General features: G+C 62.4%; 1 protein-coding gene across 3 annotated transcripts in view; it reads left to right on the top strand.

Annotated features, from left to right (window-relative positions):
* Nucleotides 1–6,611: 6,611 nt before the first annotated feature.
* Nucleotides 6,612–23,127, top strand: part of PIK3R3 (phosphoinositide-3-kinase regulatory subunit 3) — a 129,896-nt gene continuing 113,380 nt past the window's right edge. Inside the window, exons 1-4 of one of the 3 annotated variants that reach the window (XM_090050402.1) lie at nt 6,612–6,756; nt 7,224–7,618; nt 17,845–17,931; nt 19,479–19,556. In XM_090050402.1, the coding sequence (XP_089906528.1) occupies nt 7,315–7,618; nt 17,845–17,931; nt 19,479–19,556 (469 nt within the window). In that variant the 5' untranslated portion in view covers nt 6,612–6,756; nt 7,224–7,314. The remainder of the gene's footprint in view (nt 6,757–7,223; nt 7,619–17,844; nt 17,932–19,478; nt 19,557–23,127) is intronic. The other 2 variants (XM_090050403.1, XM_090050404.1) reach the window with 2 other exon arrangements.

Raw genomic sequence — 23,127 nt, 5'->3', positions numbered from 1 at the left:
GGTAATGTCAATCCTGGGACCTCCGGGCTATTTAAAAGGAGAGATGATGCCTAACCCCTGTGTTAGCAGAGGCGGATGCCGGAAGCTTGCGGTGGGGGGGAGCTGCCTTTGATGGAGATGCCCTTTGAGGGCAGGGGGCTGGGGGCATTTGGAGGCACATTATATACTAGGTGTCGAGGCCAAGTCAGCTTCTCTCCCCAGGTGCAGAGGAGGCCAGGCCAGGCTGGCTGGGAGCTATGGAGAGCAGCCTCAGCAGGGGACTATTTGATGTCCACAGGCATCGCGGTCTTGGACCGCCAGGAACTATGGGCCACTGCTGGATCCCTTTAAGTCCTCTGGGCCCCTTGGGGGAGCCCAGAGAAGGTCCAGACGTGACATCCTTATCGGAGGATGGAGTAAAAGCCGGCTGCCACTGCACTGGGCAACCGATGCCATAAAAACATCAACTGAATAAAAGAAGGGGTTGAAGGAGTCTTCTTGGCGTCCGGCGCTTGGTGGTCTTCACGGTTAAAAGGTTAAAAGCCTAAAAACCGCATGCTGGGGCCGCCACTGGGAAGGGCGACCAGCGCCTTAAAAACACCAATAAATTACGGGGACAACAGAAGAGAAAACAGGGTGTGCACGTGCAGGGTCACAGGGCCAAAACAAGTGCCCGCGGGGGGACACCGAGCAGAGCACCCCGGACAGCGCCCACCGGCTCGCAAACTTGGGGAGCTCACCGGCGGCTACTGCCCAGCGGTGCTCCGCCCGGAGACCCCCGCGAAGGACACCAAGGAAAAACGCCCCAAGGTCACCAGGAGCCTTCCCAGCCAGAGCCTTCTGCCTGGACCACCAGATGACAAGCTTGGCCAGCGCCAGGAGGAGGTTGACCAGGAGGTCCCGGGCCTTGGTGGGGCGGCAGATGGGGTGTGCGTAAACTAAAAGGTGAGGGGAGTAGCGCAGCCAGAACTTGAGGAGCAAGTTCTGGTGGAGGAGGTAGGTTGGCTGCAGAAACGCTATCCTGAGTGCCTGGGGCGGTCCCAGGACAGCTGGAGAGGGGACCATGTCCCTGGGGCTGGGCAGTGGCAGAGGGGCTGAGCTGAGAAGCTGCAGGACCAGGCTGGGGGTCTGCCCGGGGCATGGAGGGGCAGCTCTGCTGAGCTCAGGCGGAGATGCCTGCTCACGGCTGGTCTCCCGTGCTCCCCGGTGCCTGCCTGGGGAAGCGTGCCTAACGCAGCCAGAGCGCCTGGCGGGCCTTGCGTGCAAGCTGGGCAGGTGGAGAGGCATCCTGCTGTGAGCGGGCCCTGCCGCAGCCTGGAGCTCGGAGCCAGCGCGGGCTGGTGGCACGAAAGCTTCCTGCTGCCAAAAAGCCGCGGGTGGAGGGAGGAGAGGGGCTCCCTCTCTCTATCCCCCAGCAAAGCAGGACCATGCCAGTCCAGATTGCTCCCCCCACCACCCCGCCTTCCTTCTCTGCTCTGACCCGGTGTGTGCTGGGGCTCAGGGCACAGAGAAACGGAGCTGAAAACCCATCTCACGCCACAGCAGCAAGCATGGGGCTGGACTAGGATCTGGAGCAATGGGGGTCTCTTCCCCAGCTCTGCTGGGGGCCTTGGGCACATTGCTGTCACCATTCCTCAGTTTCCTCATCTGCGAAATGGGCCTAGCAGGCAGAGGTAGTGGTGGAAGCACCATGCTAGAACCGGGGGCTTCCGTCCGTACCCACTCCGAGAACTTTCCCCTACTGCTCCCAGAGTCATCAGCACCCATCACAGCCCGCAGCGCAGCCTCGGAGCCACCGTCTCAGGCCTCGGGTTTTCCCCCCAGGCTGAGGGCAAAGCTGGCTGTCAGTGTCTCTGTGGCTCTGTGGTGGCTGGACCATGAGCTTTGTCCTGGCTGGAAGACCTGAGGTTCCTGAGCCAGGGGAAGAGGGGGTCAGGGGGTGGGCACGTACCAAATGCAGGGAGTTTAAAGGGACTGGGATTGACTGTTCCCTGGGTGCACGGAGCAATGGGCGCAGCTGCCACATGGGAGATGCAGGTTGGGGGCTGGAAACAACTTGCTCCGGAACGAGGGGGACAGGGCTGGAGCAGGTCCCCTGGCAAGGCCGGCAGATCTGAGATCCAGGGAAGTGGGTGTCTCTGCCTCAGTTTCCCCATCTCCACCTGCCGCTGCACATCTCCCAGCCTGGCCCTGCTCGGTGCCCAGCAGACGGGATCATTCAGCCCCACGGTGAGAGGTCATGCCAGGCTCAAGGGACCACTGATTTACGCCCCATGCCAGCTGCAGCAGGGTAGAATCGGGCTAGATTTAGCTCCTGCAGGTCCCTGGCACCTGGGAGCTGCTCATGGGCCGCGGGCAGGTCGTAAGCATGTGTGCGGCCTTGCTTGCAGAGACACCCAGGGATTAATGACAGCACCGGGGCCGTTGGGTACCAGCCTGGGGCAGGATCTCCTCTGCCCCCGAGGCCCACCTGGGCTTTTGCAAGGCAGGTCCATTCGGAAGCAGCCCCAGGCCACGTCTCTGCAGGAACGTTACCCCAGAGCAAGCGCCATGTGTCCACCCCCTGCTCCGAGCCGTTCAGGGGAGAGCTCTCCTCAGTGCTCGGTGGCTCCCCTGCCTCGTGGGATGGCCGGTCCTGCGCCCATGCCTTATCCCAGAGGAAGCTGACCGCCGTGGGGTGGAAGCAGGGGTAGGATACCACGCTGTGTGTCTGCCCCAGCCTCTGAGCCGCTTGGGAAACCTGCGCTTCCCTGTCAGCCCAGGAGCCTGGAAGCAAACTCAAGGCATCGCCCGCCACTTCGAGGAAGACGAGTCCCTGCCTCCTCTTCCTGGCTCCGACGGCCCGCACCTTGGCCTGTCCCAGCCCTTGTCTCACGCAAAACTTGGAGCTGGTTAGGAAGGAGGAAGCAGCTGCCTCCCATGGGCTCCAGCGGCTTGCTGGCAGGAACGCCTGGGGCAGCGGTGGTCCAGGGCTGCTGGATGGGGATGGAGAGGAGAAAGGAGCTGCGTCTTGGGGATGAATTACCCGGTTAATTAGGAATTGCAGTGCTGCTGGTGTGGGACTCAGACTGCCCTGTGAATCCCCTGGGGCGGGTGACAGCTGACCTGCCTGCCCAGGCTGGTTTCTCTGACCCAAAACCCAGCGGAGGGGCCATCCACGTGGCACTGGCTGGAGCAGGGGTCTCCGTGAGAGCACCCATGCCTCCCCCTGCAACGTGGGGCCAGCTCTGCCTGAGCTGCTTCGCGTGAGCTCTGCGGATTCGTCCTGGGCCATTAAATATTAACCGTGGCCTGGCTCCGTATCTCAGCAGCTCTCTCTCCCCTTGGGGTTATGTCGCCCATGAATCATTCACGCCTCTCCTGCATTAAACCCAAGCTGGGCCATGGCGCCTTTTACATTCCCAGCCTGGGATTTTTCCCAGCACGTCATGGGGGGCGAAGACTGAGCAGGGGCACCTGCCAGGCAGGAGCACAGGGCAATCACCTCCTGTAGCCTGAGAGGGCACAAGTCCCACCGGGGCAGGCCCCGGCCCCCTGCCCCAGAGCAAAGCCCCACTTTGCAGTGAAAGGGGGGTCCTGGGAGTTGGCTTGGCCTCTGCTCGGGGCTGGGAGGGCTGGATCTGGTCGCCAGTTCAGGACTCTGCTCAAGGCAAAGGGCTGCTGCCATCCTCATCAGCCTTTCCCTGAGGTGCTGGGATGGAGCTACTGCAGTCACGGGTATGTGTGTGTGTGACTACAGGTGCACGCACATGCATGTGTACATGCATGTGGGTCTATGCATGCCCATGTGTGCATACATAGACCTGCATGTGCACACACATCCAATGATGTATGCAGGTGTGCATGCATTGGTATGTGAGTGCATTGGCATGTGCACGCAGTGGCATGTGCAAGTGTGTGTGCAATGGCATGTGCAGGTGTGTGTCCAATGGCATGTGCATACGTGCGGGCATTGGTGTGTGTGTGCCATAGTGGGTCATGTATGTGTGCATTGAGGGTGCAGGTGTGTGTGCGGTGGCATGTGTGTGTGTGCGTGCATTGAGGGTGCAGGTGTGTGTCTAGTGGCATGCGTATGTGTGCATGCAGTGGCATGCACATATCTGCATGTTGGTGCGTGCCATGTGCACACATGTATGTGCATGTTCCTGCCACAGTTTGAGGCATCCTTTGAGCAGGAGTCCTGGCCGGGGGACCTGGGTGCAGGCTGCCAGGTGGTGGCGCAGCACGGGAGACGCCTTTGGAAGGAGGCAGTTGCTTTCAGTCCAGGGCGTGTTTCCGCTCCCCACCAGCCCAGGCTCTCCTGCCCCTGCTCACATCTGATCCCTGCCAGCACCAGCCTCGTTAACACGACACCCGGGCTGCCCTGGTGCTCCCCGGCCCCAGGCTGCAGGGCCCAGTCCTGGCCCTCTGCAATTCAGAGGCGGGCAGCTTGTACGTGTACAGCACCTGGCACCACGATAGCTAGCAGTGTCTGCTACAAACAGAGGCAAGCAAGCCAGGCAGGAGAGGCTGAGTGGTGATGGCGGGCGCCCTGCCGTGTCTTTAATGGAGATGCCCCTCCTCTGCCTGCAGTCACAGGTGCATCCATTTTGTGCCAGCTTGCAGGGTGGTGGGGGAGATGCATACACGGTGCTCTCTGGGTCCCAGACTCTTATTCCTGGCTCGCGAAGCGGTCCTGTGCCTGGTGCCAGCCAGGTGAATGGGCTGGAAGCCAAGGAGACCTGGCAAGAGAGTGGCTTTTGTGCCCCATTACTGCATTCAGAGAGGAGGGAGTGGGCACACTTGGCTTTGGGAGGCAGCTGGGCCAACAGGACCCCTGGTGAGGCTCAGGGCGGCTGGAGAGAGCTGCGCCAGCAATGCAGGGCCTGGGCACCAAGCCAGCCATGCACCGAATTGTCCGGCCTCAGCCTTACCCTGGGGCCCAAGTCCTTCGATCAAGCCACAAAGACGGCCGAGGCTCGAAGTGGGATCCTCAGTCTCACTACTGGCTGCATTTGCTGACATCCCGGCTGAGTTTTCGCACGGGGAAACTCCCAGTCAGTTGCTTTGCAGGGCACGATCTGGGGCTGGATCCCTGCTCCTCTCCCAGCCTCGGGTTTCTCTTCTGTCGGGTTCCCGGTGGGGAAGGCATCTTCTCCCCCAGCTGCTCCCATTTCCAGGTTCCCTGCCTGTGCCCCAAGCTCTGGGCTGCTCCCACGATAAAGATCCCATCCTCATGGGAAGCAGGACCGGCCCCCACCAGCTCCTGCTGCTTGTTGAGCTCATGGGACTCATCCATCCATCCCAGACCACTGGAGAAGGCCAACCCAGAAAGCCATAAAAGGATCAACCCAAGCAGAGCCTTTGCCTGCTTGGATGGAGCGTGATGTGTTGGGCAGGCAGCTGAGCCCCAGCTATGTGTTTGTACAGCGCCTAGCACCCTGGGGCCTGGGCCTGGGCCTGGTTAGGGCAGGCAGGGGGCTGCTGCTGACTTGGATCTGGCCACCCACACACGTGAGCCTGAGCGTGTCCTGGTCACCGAGGCACAAAACCCTGGTATGGAGCAGGGTGGAGGTAGAGCCAGGCGAAGTGATGTGCCCCAGGCTGGGCAGGACGTCTGTGGCAGGGCACGGGATGCACGGGGGTCCCTGCAGCCTTCCACGGCCTGCATGTGACCATGACTGTCCCCAGCCCCAGACAGACACGAGCACGACCTCTCCCCCTCCCTCGGACCTTTCCTCCTGTCCTACATGTCCAAGCACCCCTGATACGGCCCCACGGGGCTGCTGCTGGCTGGCACCAAAGCCCGGGCAGCGAGCGCGTTTCCCCATCCGCAGCCAGGCGGCGGGTAATGATTAGCTCCCTCTGCCCGGTGCCAGCGGCTCCGCGCAGGGCAGCTTGACGCACGCTGCTCGGGTTATCGCTGCAGCCGAAGCCAGAGGCCCTGAGCGTGCCTTGATCCCCCGCGTTGGCTTTGGTGGGGTCCCGTCGTGCTGGCTGGAGGGTCTTGGCCGGAGGGTCTTGCCCCTGCACTCAGGCTCAGACCCGTGCTGCACTGGGGCAGGATGGGATTTCCCCCTGTGGTCAGCCTGGTCTGGACTGGTGGGTTTTGCCTTCCCCTGTAGCAGGGGTCTCTGGGCTGCATATCACCAGCGTTTTGCATCGCCAGGACATGGGCCTCCACCGCACCCTGCTTTCCCTGGGGCAGGTTCCGGGGGCGCTGCCTGGTGCTGTGTCGGGGTGACGGTCGTTTTGCTCCGAGGCTGGACGTTGTCTGGGGCTGATCGTACCCCGTGGGCCGACTGGTCTGGACTGGGGGCGTTTGCTCGCTCCGCAGCGGGGCCCGGCGTCGGCCCGGGGTCCCCGGAGCATCTGTTACAGCCCGGCGCTGCGCTCAGACGAGGGTTTGCCCGAACGGGGCCAGTCCGGGCTCCAGCCGGGCCGGGTCCGCACCCCAGCGCGGCCCTGCCCTTCCCTGCTCCCCGCCCCGCGGCTCCCTCTCCCCGCCCCCGCCGGGGTTCGAGCCGGGCTGCGGCCCGGGGACGCTGCTCCATTGCCCCCCCCCCCCGCGCCCCGCGCCCCGCGCCCCGCGCCGGCCCCGCCGCAGCCCGCGCCGGCGCCGCCAGGGGGAGGGGTGCCGCTGACGTCACCGCACGAAGCGTATAAGGCGTGCGGCAGTGCGGGAGCGGCCGGGGCCGCGGGTGCGGGAGCGGGTGCGGGAGGCAGCCCCTGCCCGGCCCGCGGGAGCCTCCGCAGGCCGCCCGGGAGCCGGGACGTGGCGCGGCGCGGCGCGGCGCGGTGAGGCGGGCTGCGGGCGCCCTGATGGGGGGGTTAGCCGGGGGGCGTGCGGGTGCGGGTGCGTTTGTGCGTGTGTGCATGCATGAGCAAGTGCGTGTGTTCGTGTGTGCGGGCAGGCGTTGGCTTGCCCGTGGAAATGTGTGCCTGTGCATTTGGGCATGTCTGTGTGTGCGCTTGCCCCCGAAGGCGGGGAAAGGCGGCCCCCCCCCCACTCCCCCTTCAGCCAGCTAGCTTCCGCTCCCCGGGGCTGGCGAGGCGCTGGCAGGGACTGGGGTGGTCCCGGCTGCGCCTGAGCCGGGGGGGCCAGGAGCGCGCCACGCACCCTCCGCCGGAGGCCCCCGCCGCGGCTTTCTCGGCGCCCCTGGCTGCAACGGAGCCAGCTCCCGCCAGCCCCCCGGCTCCTGCCTGCTTCTGGGACAGGATGGAGCTGCTGAGCCCCTGACCCAGCTCCTCTCTCGCCCCCGCAGAGACGGGGACCTTGGGGAAGCCAAGACCTTCCCCCGCTCTCCGCACCCTCGATGCCGGCCGAGTGAGGGCCCCAGCCCAGCCCCGCCAGCCATGGCCTCGCAGGATGGGCTGCAGTACCGGGCGCTGTACGAGTACCAAAAGGCGCGGGACGAAGACCTGGCGCTGGCCCCCGGGGACCTGCTGACGGTGAGCGTGGCAGGGCTGCCCGAGGGGGGCGAGCGGAGCCCCCAGGGCTGGCTCAGCGGCCTCAACGAGCGCACCAAGGAGCGCGGAGACTTCCCAGGCACCTACGTGGAGTACGTGGGGCCCGTCAGGGTCATGGCCATCGCCCCCAAAGCCAGGCCCCGGCCCGTGCCACCCGCCCCACCTGGGGCTCCTGCCGGCCAGCTTCGAGGTAAGTGCCTTGGGGCTTGGAGGGAAGCACATGCCAGCCTCGTGCGGAGGAGAAGGGCACTCCTGTCCCCCGCAACCTTGGCTCTTGAACCCCTCTAACTCGGGGCAGGATGCAGCCACGCGGCACCATGGCTGTGAGCAGGGAGTGGCGAGGCCTGGGGGTCTCGCGGCAACCCGCTGCCCCAGGTGCCAAAGCAACACCCCCGGCCTTCCGGGGTGCACGGCGTTGTGGCTCTGTCCTGCCGTTCCCCGCAGCAGGCGGTGCACACCCCGTGCTCTCCCCGCAAAATGCTCCGCCTGCCCTCCCTTGCTCTGGTACTTGCAGAAGCTCCTCCACGCTTGCGGAGAGACCCAGCCGCAGTTGGGCGCCAGGTGTTTGCAAGGACCCTCTTCCAGGCTGGCAGGTGTTGAGAGCAGGGCTCTGGGTATTGGCAGAGATGGGCACGCAGAGAGCCCCCGGTTCGTGCGAGCAGGGTCGGGCTGGGACAAAGGGCGCCGTTCCCTTCCCAGCTGCCGTCCAGGACCCGCCTGCCGCACCGGCCTGTCTCTGCCGGCGCCTGTAATATCAGTTCCCCCGTGCTGGGGCACGGCTTGATGCTGTACTAGACACGGGACCTGTGTCCCCGTAACAGGGCAGGGCTGCTGGAGCTTTCAGCAAGGTTGCGGCTGGGTCCTGTCTACGCTACTACCGTTCTCTGCAATCGCTGGGCGCGCAGAGCTTGAGTATTGAAGCCAGGAGCCTCCAGTGTCGGTGGGGAGAGAGGAGCAGGATGCAGCATTGCAATTTGTCCCTGGTTGGCTGATGCAAGATGGGGACTTCCCGCTGCTCACATGGCTGCTAAGTCTGCTGCACGGCCTTGCCCTCTGATGCTGCTGGAATGGCTCAGCTGTGTGTCACTGGCCCTATGCTGCCCCCAGGTCTCCCCTGAGCACGGGTGCCGAGAGCCTCTGCAGTGGGAGCTGGGGTGCGGAGAGATGGCATGCACCCAGCTGAAGCGTGGAGGGCAGGTAGCCTGGCACACACTCGTCCACCTGCTTCGTTAGGTGCCATGCGGGCCTCTCATGAGCACCTGGACAAAGGAGAGACCCTTCTCCCCCCGCTGCCATTGATCGCGAGTCAGGAGAACCGCTGACCGCCGGCTGGGGAGATGGAGGCAGCAGCTCGTGGAGGATGTCAGGTCACTTGTCGCCTGCTTCCAACCCAGGCACAAGCCTCCGTCCTGTAGACCCATCTGCACCTCTGTCACCTGCTCAGGCTCGGCCCCTGTTGAATAAATGTGGGCAGAGGGGAAATGCGTTGCTTGAAAGGAGGCCAGTGGAGACTCCTCTCCAAGCGTCCTACGTGATTCTCGACCGAGGTGACTCTGGGGTGCTGGGAGAGCCTCTGAAGGGCGCCGCGGGGGCCCACGCAACCTAAGCACCGGTAGCAAGCACCTATGTGTATTCACAAGAGCAACCCAGAGATTTTGAACAGGAATCCAGAGGGTCAAAACCTGCCGTCTCCTCCCAACCCAAGACTTGCTCTAGCCTTTCACCGCAGCCAAGAGACGAGCGAAAGCAGAGCTGGCATTGTCCAAGGGGGGGTCCTGGAGCCTGACAACATGGAGGCCCGTTTGGTTTGGGATGCCCGGATGGGAAGCTTCCCTTGCTGGGAAATGAAGAGCAGCCTTGGTGGAGGCAGCGGCGGTGGCCAGGAGGAAGCTCGTCTCTGTCTGGAAGAGCCATGCGGGTCCAGGATGGGGCAGCTCGAGGAGGATTTGGGGTGCTGCCCTCCCCTGTTCTGGGCAGAGCGTTAGCAGTGCAAAGTCCTCGCTGTTAGGGGTCGGCGACCTGCAGCCTGGCTCCAGCAACATCCTCCAGACTGAAAAACCAGAGCACTGGGGGCTGGTACTGGGGCAGGGAGCCGGGGCAGCCTTCCTCCAGCTGGAGCTGCTCTGATTTGACCTGCGGCTCCCAAATATTGCCAACCCCTGGGCAAGGGCTTTTGTCAGCATGACCGGTCATACTGGCTGGAAATCCCAGCACAGAGCAACCCAAATGATCAGGGGTCAGGAGGCACGACTGATGAGGATGGGCTGGCAGAGCTGCGGTGGTTGGGTCTGGAGAAGGGGAGGCTGAGGAGGATTTGATAATGGCCTTCAACAACTTGGAAGGCGATTACAGAGAGGACGGAGATGGGGTTTTCACTGTGGCTGCAGGGGACAGGACTAGGAGCAATGCCCTCAAGCTGCAGCAGGGGAAACTGAGGCTGGAGATTGGGAGGGACTTTGTGACTCTGAGGGGGGCCATGCACTGGACCAGGCACCTAGAGAGGTGGGGAGTCTCCATCCCAGGCAGTTGTCAAGAGCAGGCTGGACCGACCCATGGCTGGGCTGATCCTGCCTGGAATGGCGGGCTGCACTCGCTGTGACCTCCTGAGGCCTCTTCCAGCCTGAGATTGCAAAGACCCTATGAAGAGTTACGCCGAGCGTCGGTTGTGGCTTTTAGGGGATGGTTTGCAGGCACCGCTGCCAGCAGCCCAGGGGCCCGGTCCCCTCCCCACGGCCTGTTGTGGAAAGCAAAGGGCAGGGAGTGCAGCAGCAGGACACATATGGCAGGGGGGCAGGCCTTGACTGGGACTCAACAGGGTCTGGGGCCATTCCTGGCTCTGCCACTGGCGTCCCCATGTGGCCTCGGTCATGTTACCTCACCTCTCTGTCAAGCTGCAGCCACACCGCTTCCTTCCTCCCGCCCAGCCCGGTCGTGGACGCCTGGATGCACGCTCCCGGGGACGCCGGTCCCTGTCAGGAGCTCGCAAGATAAACGGGACTGACGGGATCCCGCCTCAAGCGTGGACTCGGAGTCCGTGGTCTCCCTCCCAGCAGGGCTTCTCCTGAGTGCAAACGTGACGCTGAGGTCGCTGTCCCTCAGCCACAGCAGGGCACGGACACAGCCCCGACCCTCGGAAAGCACTCGGACGGCGGAGGCTGCCGGGCCCCACGTCGGCCTCTGGGAGCTCAGCGCTGTTGCTATTTAAACGGGAGATAAGAGCAAGGCCGGCAGCACCGGCGTGGCGGGTGTTTAACGGGCCTCACAGATAATCGGCTCTCTCCTGCTGATCGGGGTCGCTTTGCCACGGAGCTCGTCCCACTGTCGCCGCTGGGGTTGCGAGCCGTGGTTTGTACAGTGCCTGGCACAGTGCGGCTCGTCTCCCCTGGGGAGCGGCGTGGCAATGTGGCAGCATCGCTGGCTCTGTCGTGTGCCAGCCCGGCGGAGCCAGAAGGGCGCCCTCTCTCCCGGCCAGGTCCTGCGCCGCCTTTGGCCTGCAAACCCTCCGCGCCCCTCATCTCCAGACCCGCCATCGCCGCCGGCATCACCGGTGGCAGCGTGGTCCAGCGGGCTGCGCCCCGGAGGGGAGACGAATGGATATGCCTACGGCTTTCTGCTCCCTGCCAGTCTGCCTGTGCTTGCTCCTCCCTGCCCTGGGCTCTTCTGCCTGATGTGCTGCTCTGCTTTCTGCTCCCTTTTCTCTCGCTCACGGGCAAAGCTCCACGCGCCCTCCCCCTACGCCCCGTCACCAAGACAGTTTGGTTGGAGGATGGAGCGGGCCCAGCCGAGCAGCAGAGCTTCCCACCGTGGCTGGGGGACACGGCTGCTGCTCAGATAGAGATCCTTTCTTCAAGCCCTTGCTGTTAAATAGGCCTCGCACAGGGCAAAGCCCAGGGTAGCAAAAGCTCCTTCCCCAGGGTGAAGGATGCACGAGCTCCTTCCCATCCACTGACCAGGTTCTTTGGGTAAATGTGGTTTTTTTTTATTAGGCCAACTAAATGGTTGGAAAAAATGTTCTTTGCAAGCTTTCCTGTCTGCTCGCTTGCTTTTCTCTCACCGCCCGTGCGAGTCCAGCATCCCCCCGCTCCTCCCATCCCTCTGGGCGCGATGAAGGGAAAGGCCCCGGGACATTTCCGCCTGTCTCCTGGAGAAGCAGAAATGAAAGCCTCTGCGTGCATTTCCCATTGCAGGCCCCTTTTAAGAGTCCCCCCACGCCATGGCCAGTGGGGAGAGGTGATCAATGCCCCATTTAGTCCAAAATAGGAGCTGTGGTCGCTGCTGCTCGGTCTTCTCCAGCCAGATGAATAAATCAAAAGGATGCAGGGAGTGGAGGAAAGGCCTTGCATTCCCGAGCTTTTCATATCCCCAGCGCAGCGTGGAGTCCACGCAGAGGGGCCCGAGGGTCACCAGGAGGATTGCACCCGGACACGTCCATGGTGGGAGAGGAAGACCCCGATACAGCCAGGCGAGCGTGCCTTCCCAGTGGATTTAGCCAGGCCTGGTCAGGTCCACAGAGCTTTGCTCTTGATGAGACCCAGGAGAGCTCAGCAATGTGGATGCGGAGGGGGCTGGGCCCTTTCAGCCCTTCCTGCCCCCGCTTTCCTTCCCCCCAGGGGGTTTTATGGAGAAGCCTCTTCCACCCGAAGCCAGCCGCTGCTGCGAGGTCACACTGCCCCGGATGCCTTCCCTTGCTCTGCTGGAGCAAGGGGGTGGATTTTACACAGCTGGCATCCTCCATTCCTGGATTTGCTTCATGGTGTCTGGGCCGCTGGGAGAGGCAGGGGGCTGCGAAGCAGGGGATGCCCCTCGCTGTGTGCGTCTGTGCTGGACGAGGTGGTTCCCTCACTCGCATACCCCTTTGCAGACATGGACTCGGGAGCATCTTCCTCCTCCAGTCCGACCTGGGCTGTGCCAGTGCTGCTCTGGGACTTCAACCCCGAGAGTCCTGGCGGGGGGTCTCGCCCCTCCAGTCAGGGTCAGGCTGATGCCAAAATGGGGGTCAGGAAGGCATTTGACCCCATGCTCAGACTGGGACAAACTGGAGGAGAGGGGTTGCTTTCCTCTGCAGCGGGGCCATGGCCTGCGCCAGGAATCTTTGGAGCAGATATTAACACCCTTTGAAGCAGCAGGAGGTTGGCAGCCGTGGTCCCCCTGCCTTCCTCGTGGCTGGGGCAGGTGTGATGCCCTGCGCTGCGTGACTGGGGTCACTTTGCATTGACAGTGGCTTGGCCTGGCCTGGTTTGGACAGAGCTGATCCTGCCTCGGGCGGGGGTTGGACCGTGGGTGGATCGAGGGTTTTGACAAGTGGGGTGCAAAGGGTGAGGTGCGTGTTCGCATGTAACACAACACACATGTTCCTCCCATAAAAAATAATCTAGCAGCGTTACTAAGGGGCTGGGGGTTGGATTATTCCATTTAAGATTGAAGCAAAAACAAATATAACCTCACTGGAGTGAGTTAAAACAGTCTGCAGGGCTGCGAAATAGGAGCTTTGTGGCCAGGAGCAGCCAACAGGCAGCAGCATGGCAGAACCAGGGCGAGCTTGGTGGGTGGATGGTGAATGACTCTCCAAAAAGGAGAGTCATTCACACCTGTAGAATAAGGAGTTTAATAGGGATCAGGTAAAGGATGATGAGCTATGAAGTCAAGTCACTCCCTCGCTGCTGCCTGGCTAGAAATGCCACGGCCAGGAGGTTGATTTTAAATTTTGGGTGGAGCCGGAAGCAAAGCAGGGTGCAAGTCCACCACTGCACCCCCGATCCGCCCCGGGGTCGGTCTAGATGATTTCTGGAGGGCCCATCCAGCTCGCCGTCTCTCTCATCCAGTGCCCCGTGCCTGGATGCAGGATGCACTGTCCATCCTCCCCCAGGGCTCGCCGGCCTGGTCTAACAGCCAACCACTGCCGCGGGGCACGGATCCCCCTGCCACTGCCCCACGCTACGCCCTTACCCCCAAATGCAGCTTGCACCGAAAACCGTGCTGCCGCCGAGCACAGAGATCAGTGGCACGGGGAGAGTCGGCAGAGCTGCGGGCTTGCGGGCAGCAGCACCCCATGAATAGAGCATGGACCGGTCAGACCTTTGTGAGCCAGATCCAATCTCTTGGCACAAGAAAAGCCTGATATTTTTTTCCATTCCTGTGCCCTGATTTTTTTCCTCCACTGATGCACAGAGCCATAGCTGGGAGCCCAGACTGGCTCACGTGCAGCTTCCCAAGGCCTTACGGACGCATGGAGAGGTGGCGGCAGGCCGAGGGCTGCTCCACTGCCCCGTAAATCAGTGCTAAGCCCCCGGGGCGTCGAGTCCGAGCACAGCAGGGCTGGAAGGGGTCTGCAAGGGTCACTCCTAGTCCAGCCCCCCGAGGCAGGATCAAACCCGTCCCCTCCCAGACCCAGTGCCTCCACCAGCTCTCCCCCGTTAGACGAGCGCCTCGAACTCAGAAGGAGTCGGCATGTCCTTTGCGTGCTCTTGCCAGGGAGAAACCGTCCCAGTGCTGGGAGGGAGCCAGAGAGAGAGTCAGCGCCGAACTCGTGACGCCTGGGCCAGCGCTTCTGCACAGCCGAGGGGGTAGGGACAGGGCCCTGGATCACAGTAGGTCTGCATTGCTCCCGGGGACAGTCGCCCGAATCCCACACGAGTCAGTGCCTGCGAGAACGGGGGACCTCGGGCCAGCAGAGACCTAGGCCCAGGTGATGGCTGGAATAACTTCCCCTGGCAGCGCTTCAAGGGCTGCTCGGGATCATGCACCCCCGAGCCATAAACACATCACACAGGCCGGTGATTCTCAGCCGGGTGCCGCAGCCCCCGGGGTGCCTCGAGATCCATTCAGGGAGCACCACGACGTGTGCAGAGGTGATCCACGGGATAAACCCCGCGATGTCACATAGGAAGCCAGAGCATCCAAACCCCTCGGCCCCATCGGGGGCTCGCTGAGTTCTCTGCAACAGAAGAGTGGCTCTAGGGAAAAACCGCAAGGGAAAACGGCCAGCATCTTCCCCCCAGTCTAACGCAGCTGAGAAGCGCTGCTGGAGAGGTTGCAGGAGCTGGGACAGGCCTGGCCCCGAGCCGGGCTGGCCGGCAAGAGAGGGAGAGAAAGAGGCCGTGTGCTTTTCCGCTGGGCTGTGGCTCCGAGCGGCCGGGGCGCAGACGTGCTGAGTCAGAAGGCAGTTTTGGGCAGCGAGGGAGGTGCGGCGTGAGGAGCCGACGCTCAGCCTTCGTGCTCGTGGTCCCAGATGCCCCTGTGAACCTCGCCGCTCAGCGCTCGGTGGCTTCCAGCCACGCCTGGAGCGGCCGCCTGTACCCGCAGCCCTTCGAGAGAGAGGCTTTTCTGCAGCCAGGGGCCTCATCCTGTGTCTGCAAACTGGTCCCCCCAAACTGGTCCCCTATCTGCTCAGCTGCAAACTGGTCCTTGCAACTGCAAACTAGACCCCCGCAAGCTGGTCCCCTATCAGGCCAGCTGCAAACTGGTCCTCACAGCTGCAAACAGCTCCCCCCAAACTGGTTTACTATCAGTCTAGCTGCAAACTGGTCCTTGCAGTTGCAAACTGGTCCCCTATCTGCTCAGCTGAAAACTGGCCCCCTATCAGCCTAGCAGCAAACTGGTCCTTGCAACTGCAAACTGGTCCCCACAAATTGTCCCCTATTAGCTCAGCTGCAAATTGATCCTCCCAGCTGCAAACTGGTCCCTTAACAGCCCGGCTCCTGGTCCGCCTTGCTCCTGGCCTCGGCTGACTCCCCGCTGACCTGGTGCTTTCAGCTGGTGTAGCTCTTGGCCCGTCCTGTTTCAAAGCCCAGGGAGGCGGGAGAGTTCAACGCCTGCCCTCGGTTGCTAGTGCATGCTCTGAGGTGCTTGAGGAGGGATACCCCCGCTCTCCCACCCAGGCAGGAAAAAGAGAGGCTGGGACCTAGCCGGGGAGAGGGCTGGCCAGGCCTGGGGTGGGGCCACCGAACCGGGTGGGATTCAGTGCCCGTTTCCATCCCAGCAGCTGGCCCCAGAGCACAGCAGCAGGCGGAAGGAGGCCGAGAGCCTTTGCCAAATGTTAGTCGCACTTGGCAGGTCACACTCCCCGCGCCCTGCCAGGCTGTGAGGTCAGCCGTTGCAAAGGCTGGAGTAGGGGCCTGGATTCTTCAGTTTAAGACTGAAGCAAAAACAAATATAACTTCATTGCAGGGAGGTAAACGCCATCTGTGGGGCTGCGAAATAGGAGCTTCGTGACCAGGAGCAGCCAACAGGCAGCAGCATGGCAGAGCCAGGGCGAGCTTGTTGGGTGGCACATGGAGACCATGAAAAAGAAGAGGGATAAATTGCTTAGTAGGGATCAGGTAGAAGATAATGACCGATGAAGTCGAGTGAGTCTCTCATTGCTGCCTGGCTAGAAATGCGACGGTGGGGGGTAGGAAGGGAGCCCGGGCCTGTGCCTGGGCTCTGGGTTCATGGAGGAGTGGAGGAGCCTTAGAAAAGGCTTGGAGAAAGGCAGCCAACACGATGGGGGGCTGGTGCTGGACCCGGAGAGACTAAACACGCTTAGGGCTCTTGTGTCGGGAAAGGAGGGGGCTGGGGGGAGGTCTATAAAATTGCCAAGGGGGTGGACACGGGGAGCAGGGGCCTGTTGTTCACCAAGTCCCGGAGCACTAGAAAGAGGGGGCACCGCTGAAATTAGCAGGTGACAGGCTTAAAACGAACAAGAAAGGACTTTTTACTGCAAAGCGGAGTTAACTGGTGGAACTCATTGCCCCAGGAGGTGTGGGATCTCACTGTTTTTGTGTGCATGTCCCCTCTGGGCCCGGTCCCTGGGGGCTCGGGGTGTGTCAGGCTGAGCCGGCAAGGCCCGACTCTGATTCAAGCTGCAGCCCCTCAGGCCGGTAGCGCTGGAGGTCTCTGCATTGGTATGTAGCTTGTAGCCGCTGCCAGCGGCACCGCATCCAGCTGTGACGGGCACACGGCGAATGGGGCTGCCGGCGAGGGGGCGATGGGGGCTGGCTGTCTTGCCCCCGGGGCTGTGCTAGCGCAGGGTGGGCAGAAATCTGCACGATGTGTCGGCTTGCGCAGCTAATGCACAGGGAGAGCAGCGTGTCCGCACACCGAGGGGTAACAGGCTCTATATCCCATGGCAGTGGCCTTGGGCAGGATGATGAAGCCCCCAGGCTCTGCCCCCCCATGCCCCTAGGATAACTTGCTAGGAGCTGGCCGCAGCCGCGGCTGTGGGGAGCAGCTGGAAAGGGTCCGGTCCCCCCGGCTGGGAACTTGCTGGCTCTTCTTTCAACTCGGGATACTAAGTGAAACCAGGTTTAGCTTCCCTGTCTGGGCCAGGCCCTGCGTCAGCGCACAGCCCTTCCTGCCAGGAGAAACTCAAGCCGTCCGGCGGCGGAGAGACAAGTCCCTTTCCTTGCCACGCGGAACCCAGGGTGTTCCCGGGGCGGCTCTGGGCGGTGCTGGGAGAGTCCAGGGAGCAGAGGGGGTAGCGGGGCCCGCTGGGTGTTCCCCCAGGGGAGCCCCCCCCGGCTGGGCAGCCTCTGCAAAGCAGCTTTGGGCAGAGCAGGAATCCAAGGGGGGTGCAGATGCACCACTGCACCCGCCTGGACCCACCCCTGTGCACCGGGGGTGGAGACTCTCTGTCAGTCTCCTCGGCCGTGCAGGCTGGATGAGTGCTCCGTGCCCAGATCAGGCCCACGGGCCCCCCTCCACGTGACGGACCCTCTGCATGTGGCATCTCCTCTGCGGAGAGTTGCGTTCGGACTTGTAAAGCCAGGCCCAGAGATCTTTGGGGGATCTCTTATTGCACCAAGTGCTGGGCTGATGCAGGGCCAGGCATGCACGGCATTGTCCGCCGGGTCGTTTGGGGACGGAGTGGCGGTGGGTGGGCCGGACAGAGCGGCCTCTCGGGAGGGGGTCTGTGATGTCCGGGAGAGGTGCATCCCTGCATTAGTGCCCCTGTGGAGCCCGGGCAATGCCAAGACCTTGGTGCACGCTTAGCACGTGTTGGGAGTGCAGCACAGACCCATTCGCAGTGATGAAGTGCAAGGTCCAGACACCGAGACTGAGCTCCCGGGCATGCGGAGACGGTCCAGCAAGGAGGACCATTACAGTGGATGCAGCACAGGCAGCCTCTTTCTGCTCCTGGCAGGTTGCCTCCGTGGCAGCAGTGGGCGAGGGGCTGGCCCGCCGCGAGACTGCCTGGCCTGAATGGGCCCCTGCCGAGAGCATCTCCCATGGCATGGCCACCCCAGCCGTCCAGGGAGGCTGTGGGGGGTCTCAGGCTGCTTGCAGGGGCTGGACCGACCTCAGGGGAGGGGTTCAGGACCAAGACGGGCGGTCTGGGAGGTCCAGCCAAGGAGGTCTGGATCTCTGCCCCAAACCCAGCTGCTTTGCACTGCCCTCCGCCTCCTTCACTCACCCCCTCTTGTCCTGTCTCCCCTGCAGGCCCCGTGGAGGCCGCGGAGCACACGTCTCTCCCCGAGCAAGCCCCTGTGGCCATCAGGAGGCTCCTGGAAGCTTTGGAGAAACAAGGTAGGTCGTGCCGCGCATTGCAACCCCCTCCCCGGCACGACCCGTCCGTGCTCCAGGACACCCGGGATTTGCTAATGACCGGCAGGCAGAACGACGGGGTCTGCAGCCGGCCCAGACACCTGGCGCCAGCGCCCACTGAGCCGGTCCACGGGCGCGGGTGGGAAATGGAGGTGCCCACGCCAGACATGCTTGAGGCTTGCTTGTCAGCCCAGCGCTGCGCTGTCCCGGCTGGACCTGGCTTGGGCCTGGCCCCCAGCGCCACCCCTAGTCTGGGCACCTCGTACGGGGCAGCCGGCGCTGGCTTGGCCAGGGGAGGGGGCAGTTTTCCGCGCTCTCGGGTCACGGGGATGCTGCTGGGAGGGGGGCCACTGTCCCGGCGGACCCTCTTGCTGCGGGGAGCCACGGGGTCTCTGCAGCGGGGCGCTGTGCTCGCACACCTGCACGGGCATGACACACGTGCACGGCACACACAATTAGGTACTGCTGCATCTCGCTGGCAGAGGGCATCACTCACAGGCACCTGCGCGCACACGTGCACACGCACAATGGGCCGTGCTAAATCTCGAGCAGGGACACCAGGCGCACACAGGCACACGTGCCCAACATGCATGTGCAGCACACACAAAATTAGGTCGTGCCACATCGATCTCCAGCAGAGGGCACCTCTCTTTCTCTGTCACACACGCACATATACAATCAATCACACTTGCACCTTCAGGCAGTGCTGAATCCCTTCAGCAGAGGGCACCACTTACGCACGCATGCACGCACGCACACACACATACAGTCATACTTGTGCATGTGCACATGCACATTCAGAGGCAGTGCTGAATCTCTCCAGCTAAAGCCCCTCTCCAAACACACACAATCACAGTTGTGCATGTGTGTGCGCACACGCACACACACCAGCACATACATAAATGCATATGCGTACACAATAGGCAGTGCTGAATCTCTCCAGCAGAGGGCACTGCGCACCCACACATATGCACACACACAAACATGGGTGCATGTGCCTGCACACACACAATAGGTAGTGCTGAATCTCTTCAACAGGCAGCACACACACAAACATACACACAGCCACACTCGTTTGTGTGTGAACACACGCATACACTTACACGTGTACGCACACACAGTTAGGCAGCGGTGAATCTCTCCAGCAGAGAGTGCACACACACACCAATGCATGCACACATGCACATACACAATATGTAGTGCTGAATCTCTTCAGCAGGGGCCACAACACACACGTGCATGTATGGGCAGGGTACCTGTACGCACACACACAACATTAGGCAGCAGACACCACTCTCACAAGCTCGCACACTCACAAAACGGGAAGTGCTGATCTCTCCGGCAGGGGGCGCCCCACCCCCACCCCCACCCAGACACACACACAATTGCACACACCCGACTCTCACGGCTCTTGGGAGGGGCAGGGACCCCCAAAGCGAGAGCCCCCCTGTGCTCAGCCCGGGGCCAGTCCTGCTGCGTGCAAGGGCGGGGGCACGAGGCTGACGCTCTGCTCCCGGCTCTCCCCCAAGGTGTCGAGAGCGAGGCCCTGTACCGATCCCTGCCTGGCGCTGCCGGCCACCCCGAGCTCCGGCAGGCCCTGCTGATGGGTAAGTCGCCATTGCGTGTGGGGGCACACGCATGACACACAGAAGCACCTGCACACATGTGACACACTTGGGATTTCCCCCCTTATTTCCACCTGTGTGAGTCCAGCGGTACCAGGTACTGGGTGCGGGGGGACACCTGCCCTTTATCCCCCCGCCCCAGATACCTTCTGCCCCCAGCTCCATCCTTGCCCCTTGGCGGGACCCTGAAACCAGCCGTGATGCCACGGCCCCCCCAGATCCATACACCAGCCAGCGAGCCTGCGGACCAGGCTGGGGAGGGGGTGGCGGGTTCGTCTCCCGTTCCTTCGGGGAGGCGAGGATAGGACCGTGGCCAAGTAGGGGCTGGGAGCTGGCGGTACCGGGGTGCAATTCAGCCCATCTGGGCATATGCAGGGGATGAGGGAGTCCTTCACCTGTGCCCATTACCCAGGTGACAGCACTGTGGCACCAGCCAGCACCCAGCCCCAGGCACCCCCGGCTGAGTCTGGTATGCAGGGGGTGGTGGTGCTTGCACCTGGGTCCCGCCGGGAGCCGAGAGGACGTGGCCAAGGGGGATCCAGCCGCCACGTGCCTCATGGCACGGCCCCCCCGGCCGTGTTGCCATGGCAGGGAGCCAGATGGAAGAGCTATATAAAGCAGCATGAGCTCATCGCGGCTGGGAACCAGGTCCCGGGGGTGGCGTGGGGGCCCGGGAGAGCCTCACGTGTCATGGCAGTGAGGGGGGAGAGGAGCGGGGGTGTCTGGTGTGGGAGGTCAGGAATAGGGACCTGTGCCACAGGAGGGTTTTGCACCTCTCTGCTTGGCTCCTGCACCTGTGTGCTAGCCCAGGTGTGTGCATGTGTGCCTGTGCATGTGTGTGTGCATGCATGTGCGTGTGCATTCATCCCTGCTTGGACCAAAGAATTGCAAAGGAAATAAGGAGAAAGGATGGAGGTAAAGTGCATTATATATTTTCCCCTGGGCACTGAGACAAGCGTGTGTCTCTGAGCTGCGTTTTAGCCATGGTACTAGGCAGGCGGGGATGGGGGCAGCGGGGTCTTGTGCGGGATCCACGAGAGTCCCCTGTGTGCACTGGTCCCCAGCCCAGTCCAAGCAGGACCAGGCCCTACCGGGGCTCCGGGCAGCACTGTCCAGGGAGGGATGCTAAGAGAGCCCAGCTCCCAAGGGAGCAATGTGCTGTGTGGGTCTCTTCTCCAGCACAAAAATCAGAGCTTCATAGACAATGAAGGTGGAAGGGAGCTCAGGAGGTCACATCCAGTCCGGCCCCCTGCTCCAAGCAGGACCAGCCCCAACTACATCATCCCAGCCAGGGCTTTGTCTACCTGGGACTTAAACACCTCCAGGGATGGAGACTCCACCACCAACCTGTTCCAGTGCTTTAATACCCAGAAGGTATTTCCTACCATCAAACCTAAACTTCACAAACTACCCTCTTTCTGACCAAATACCCGCTTTCTGGGGCTGGTGTGAGCTACATCAGCTAGCCCAGGCTAGAGGGTGCGTCTTGTCCCTCTGCTCAGGTCAAATCAGCGCTGCATTTGGAGGTCAGGAAGGAATCAGACCCCATGCTCAGACTGGTATGGACTGGGGGGGCTGTCCTCTGTGGCGGGGGCACAGCCTCTGCCTGGGCTCTCTCGAGTGTCTACTAATCCCCTTTGCAGCAGCAAGACATTGGCTGTCGCAGTCCCCCGCCTTCCCCGCGGCAGGTTCAGGTGCGATGCCTGGTGCTGTGTCAGGGTTGACTTTAGTTTTGCTTAGAGGTTGGATAATCCAAGAGCTCCCAGCTGTCGGGGCCGATCCCTCTGATCGTGACTCACAGGTCCTCTCATGCCGGAGGGGAGCTGCGGCGGCTGGAGGGGGCGGCTGGGGTCCATAAAGGTTGCCAAGCTATTCCTGCCGCCGCAAGGGTGCGGGGGTGCCCATGCCTGGCGGGGGGCAGAGCCATCGGCTGGCAGTGAATCATGCTTTCCGGGGGCAGCTGAACAGAGCTGCAAAGTTGAATGGTCCAAAGGGGTGGAGAGTCTGCACCCCGCTTCTCCCCCATCCTGCGGCATGGCTCATCAGCGCCGGGTCCTGTGCACGGATGAAATGCAGCCTGCTCCCGGGTCCCGGGGGACGAATGCATTTGCAGGCAGGAGAAGGGCTGGTGTTAGGGGAGCCCCGGGGGGGGAGCATGTCTGAATCCCCACTCCTGACAGCAGATCTCCTGTTATTAGCCCTTGGGTGGGAGGAAGCATGGGCGAGGGGACACAAGCCCCCGGGATGGGGGTTGCACCCATCTTTGCAGAGCAGACACTGCAGCCCAGGACCTTGCTGGGGTCTTTGTGCTTCTGCTGCCTTGCTCTCCCCACTGCGCCTGGCAGGGCTGGTGTGCTCGGGACTGTGGCACTGGGGTGTCACATTCGCAGGACACGGCCTTGGAGAGCACAGAGCCGCTGGGCCACGAAGCAGTGACCTGCTGTGCCGGACTGGGTTGCAGCATCCCCACCCCCTCCGCGCTTAGCCCGCGACTGGCCCTAGTGACCCCTCTGCGCAGCGGGTCAAGTGCACTGTGCCTTGGTTTCCCAGGGGGGTCCCAGGGCTTTCAGGTCTTGCTAAGCAGGAAACGGGGGATTTTTTTTCCCAGGAAATACCAGCTGTTTTCTGAAAACTGGACTCTCCCGCAGCCTCTGGCCCCCAGGAACCTGTATTGTGTTGCCCCCTGCCACTAGATTTGGGGCTGAAAACTGGGTTTCCTAGAGAGAAAAACCTAAGGTTGTTGAGAACAGGCCCTCTGCCCTGAACTTCCAGGGGGAGGAAGTTTCTATGGAAAAGCTTTGACCTGCCTGATCCACACAGGCCAGTTGGGGCGCTTGTACACGGGACGAGTTGTCCATGTACACGTTACGAACCTAGGAAGGAGCTTGGAGAGGGGTCACCATGCCCAGGGCCCTGCCGAAGGGTAAGGCCACGGCCTGGCAGAGATAGGCAAGTATCTCTTGAGCGGGTAGATGCTGCCTTTGGGTCCCAGCAGAGCCGCCCAGCATGGAGAATGTATCAGTGGCCCAGGATTGGTGCCTGAATGCAGCCTAAATGATACCGATGCACCACGAAAGCCAGGAGGGCTCTGTCCCTCCCGTATATCCCATCGCCGCTGTCTCGCGCCCTGCCTCGCTGGGGGAACAGAGGGGAAGGATCGCTCCCCTCCGTCCTCGTGCGACCCCCCTCCCCTGGAAACCGTCTCCCGAAAGGGATAATCTTCTCGCCGGCATCGATGTGGGTGATTTCCCCGCTGCCTCTGCTTGAAGCGCAGTGGCTCAGCCAGTCGGGGAAGATGATGGGGTGCAGACAGGGCGGCAGCAGAACAATTTGGCCTGTCACAACGCCGAGGCGAGCTTTCTGATTGCTGTCATCAACAGCTTACGGCAATTACCCCGACAATAGAGGGCTAATGCTCCTCCACAATAGGCTGCCAGGAGGAGCAACGCAAGGAGCTCGGAGTTAGCACTGCGAGTGGGGGGAGGAAGGGCGCACGCCGGCATCCAGATCCTTGCAGACGGGGGAAGCCGGCCCATTGCAGCATCCCGGGGGT

The sequence above is a fragment of the Crocodylus siamensis genome, chromosome 5 (genome assembly GCF_052110815.1).
Source record: "Crocodylus siamensis isolate JL-2025a chromosome 5, ASM5211081v1, whole genome shotgun sequence".
NCBI classification, from domain to species: Eukaryota; Metazoa; Chordata; order Crocodylia; family Crocodylidae; genus Crocodylus; species Crocodylus siamensis.
This window is presented reverse-complemented; position numbering and strand designations above follow the sequence as displayed.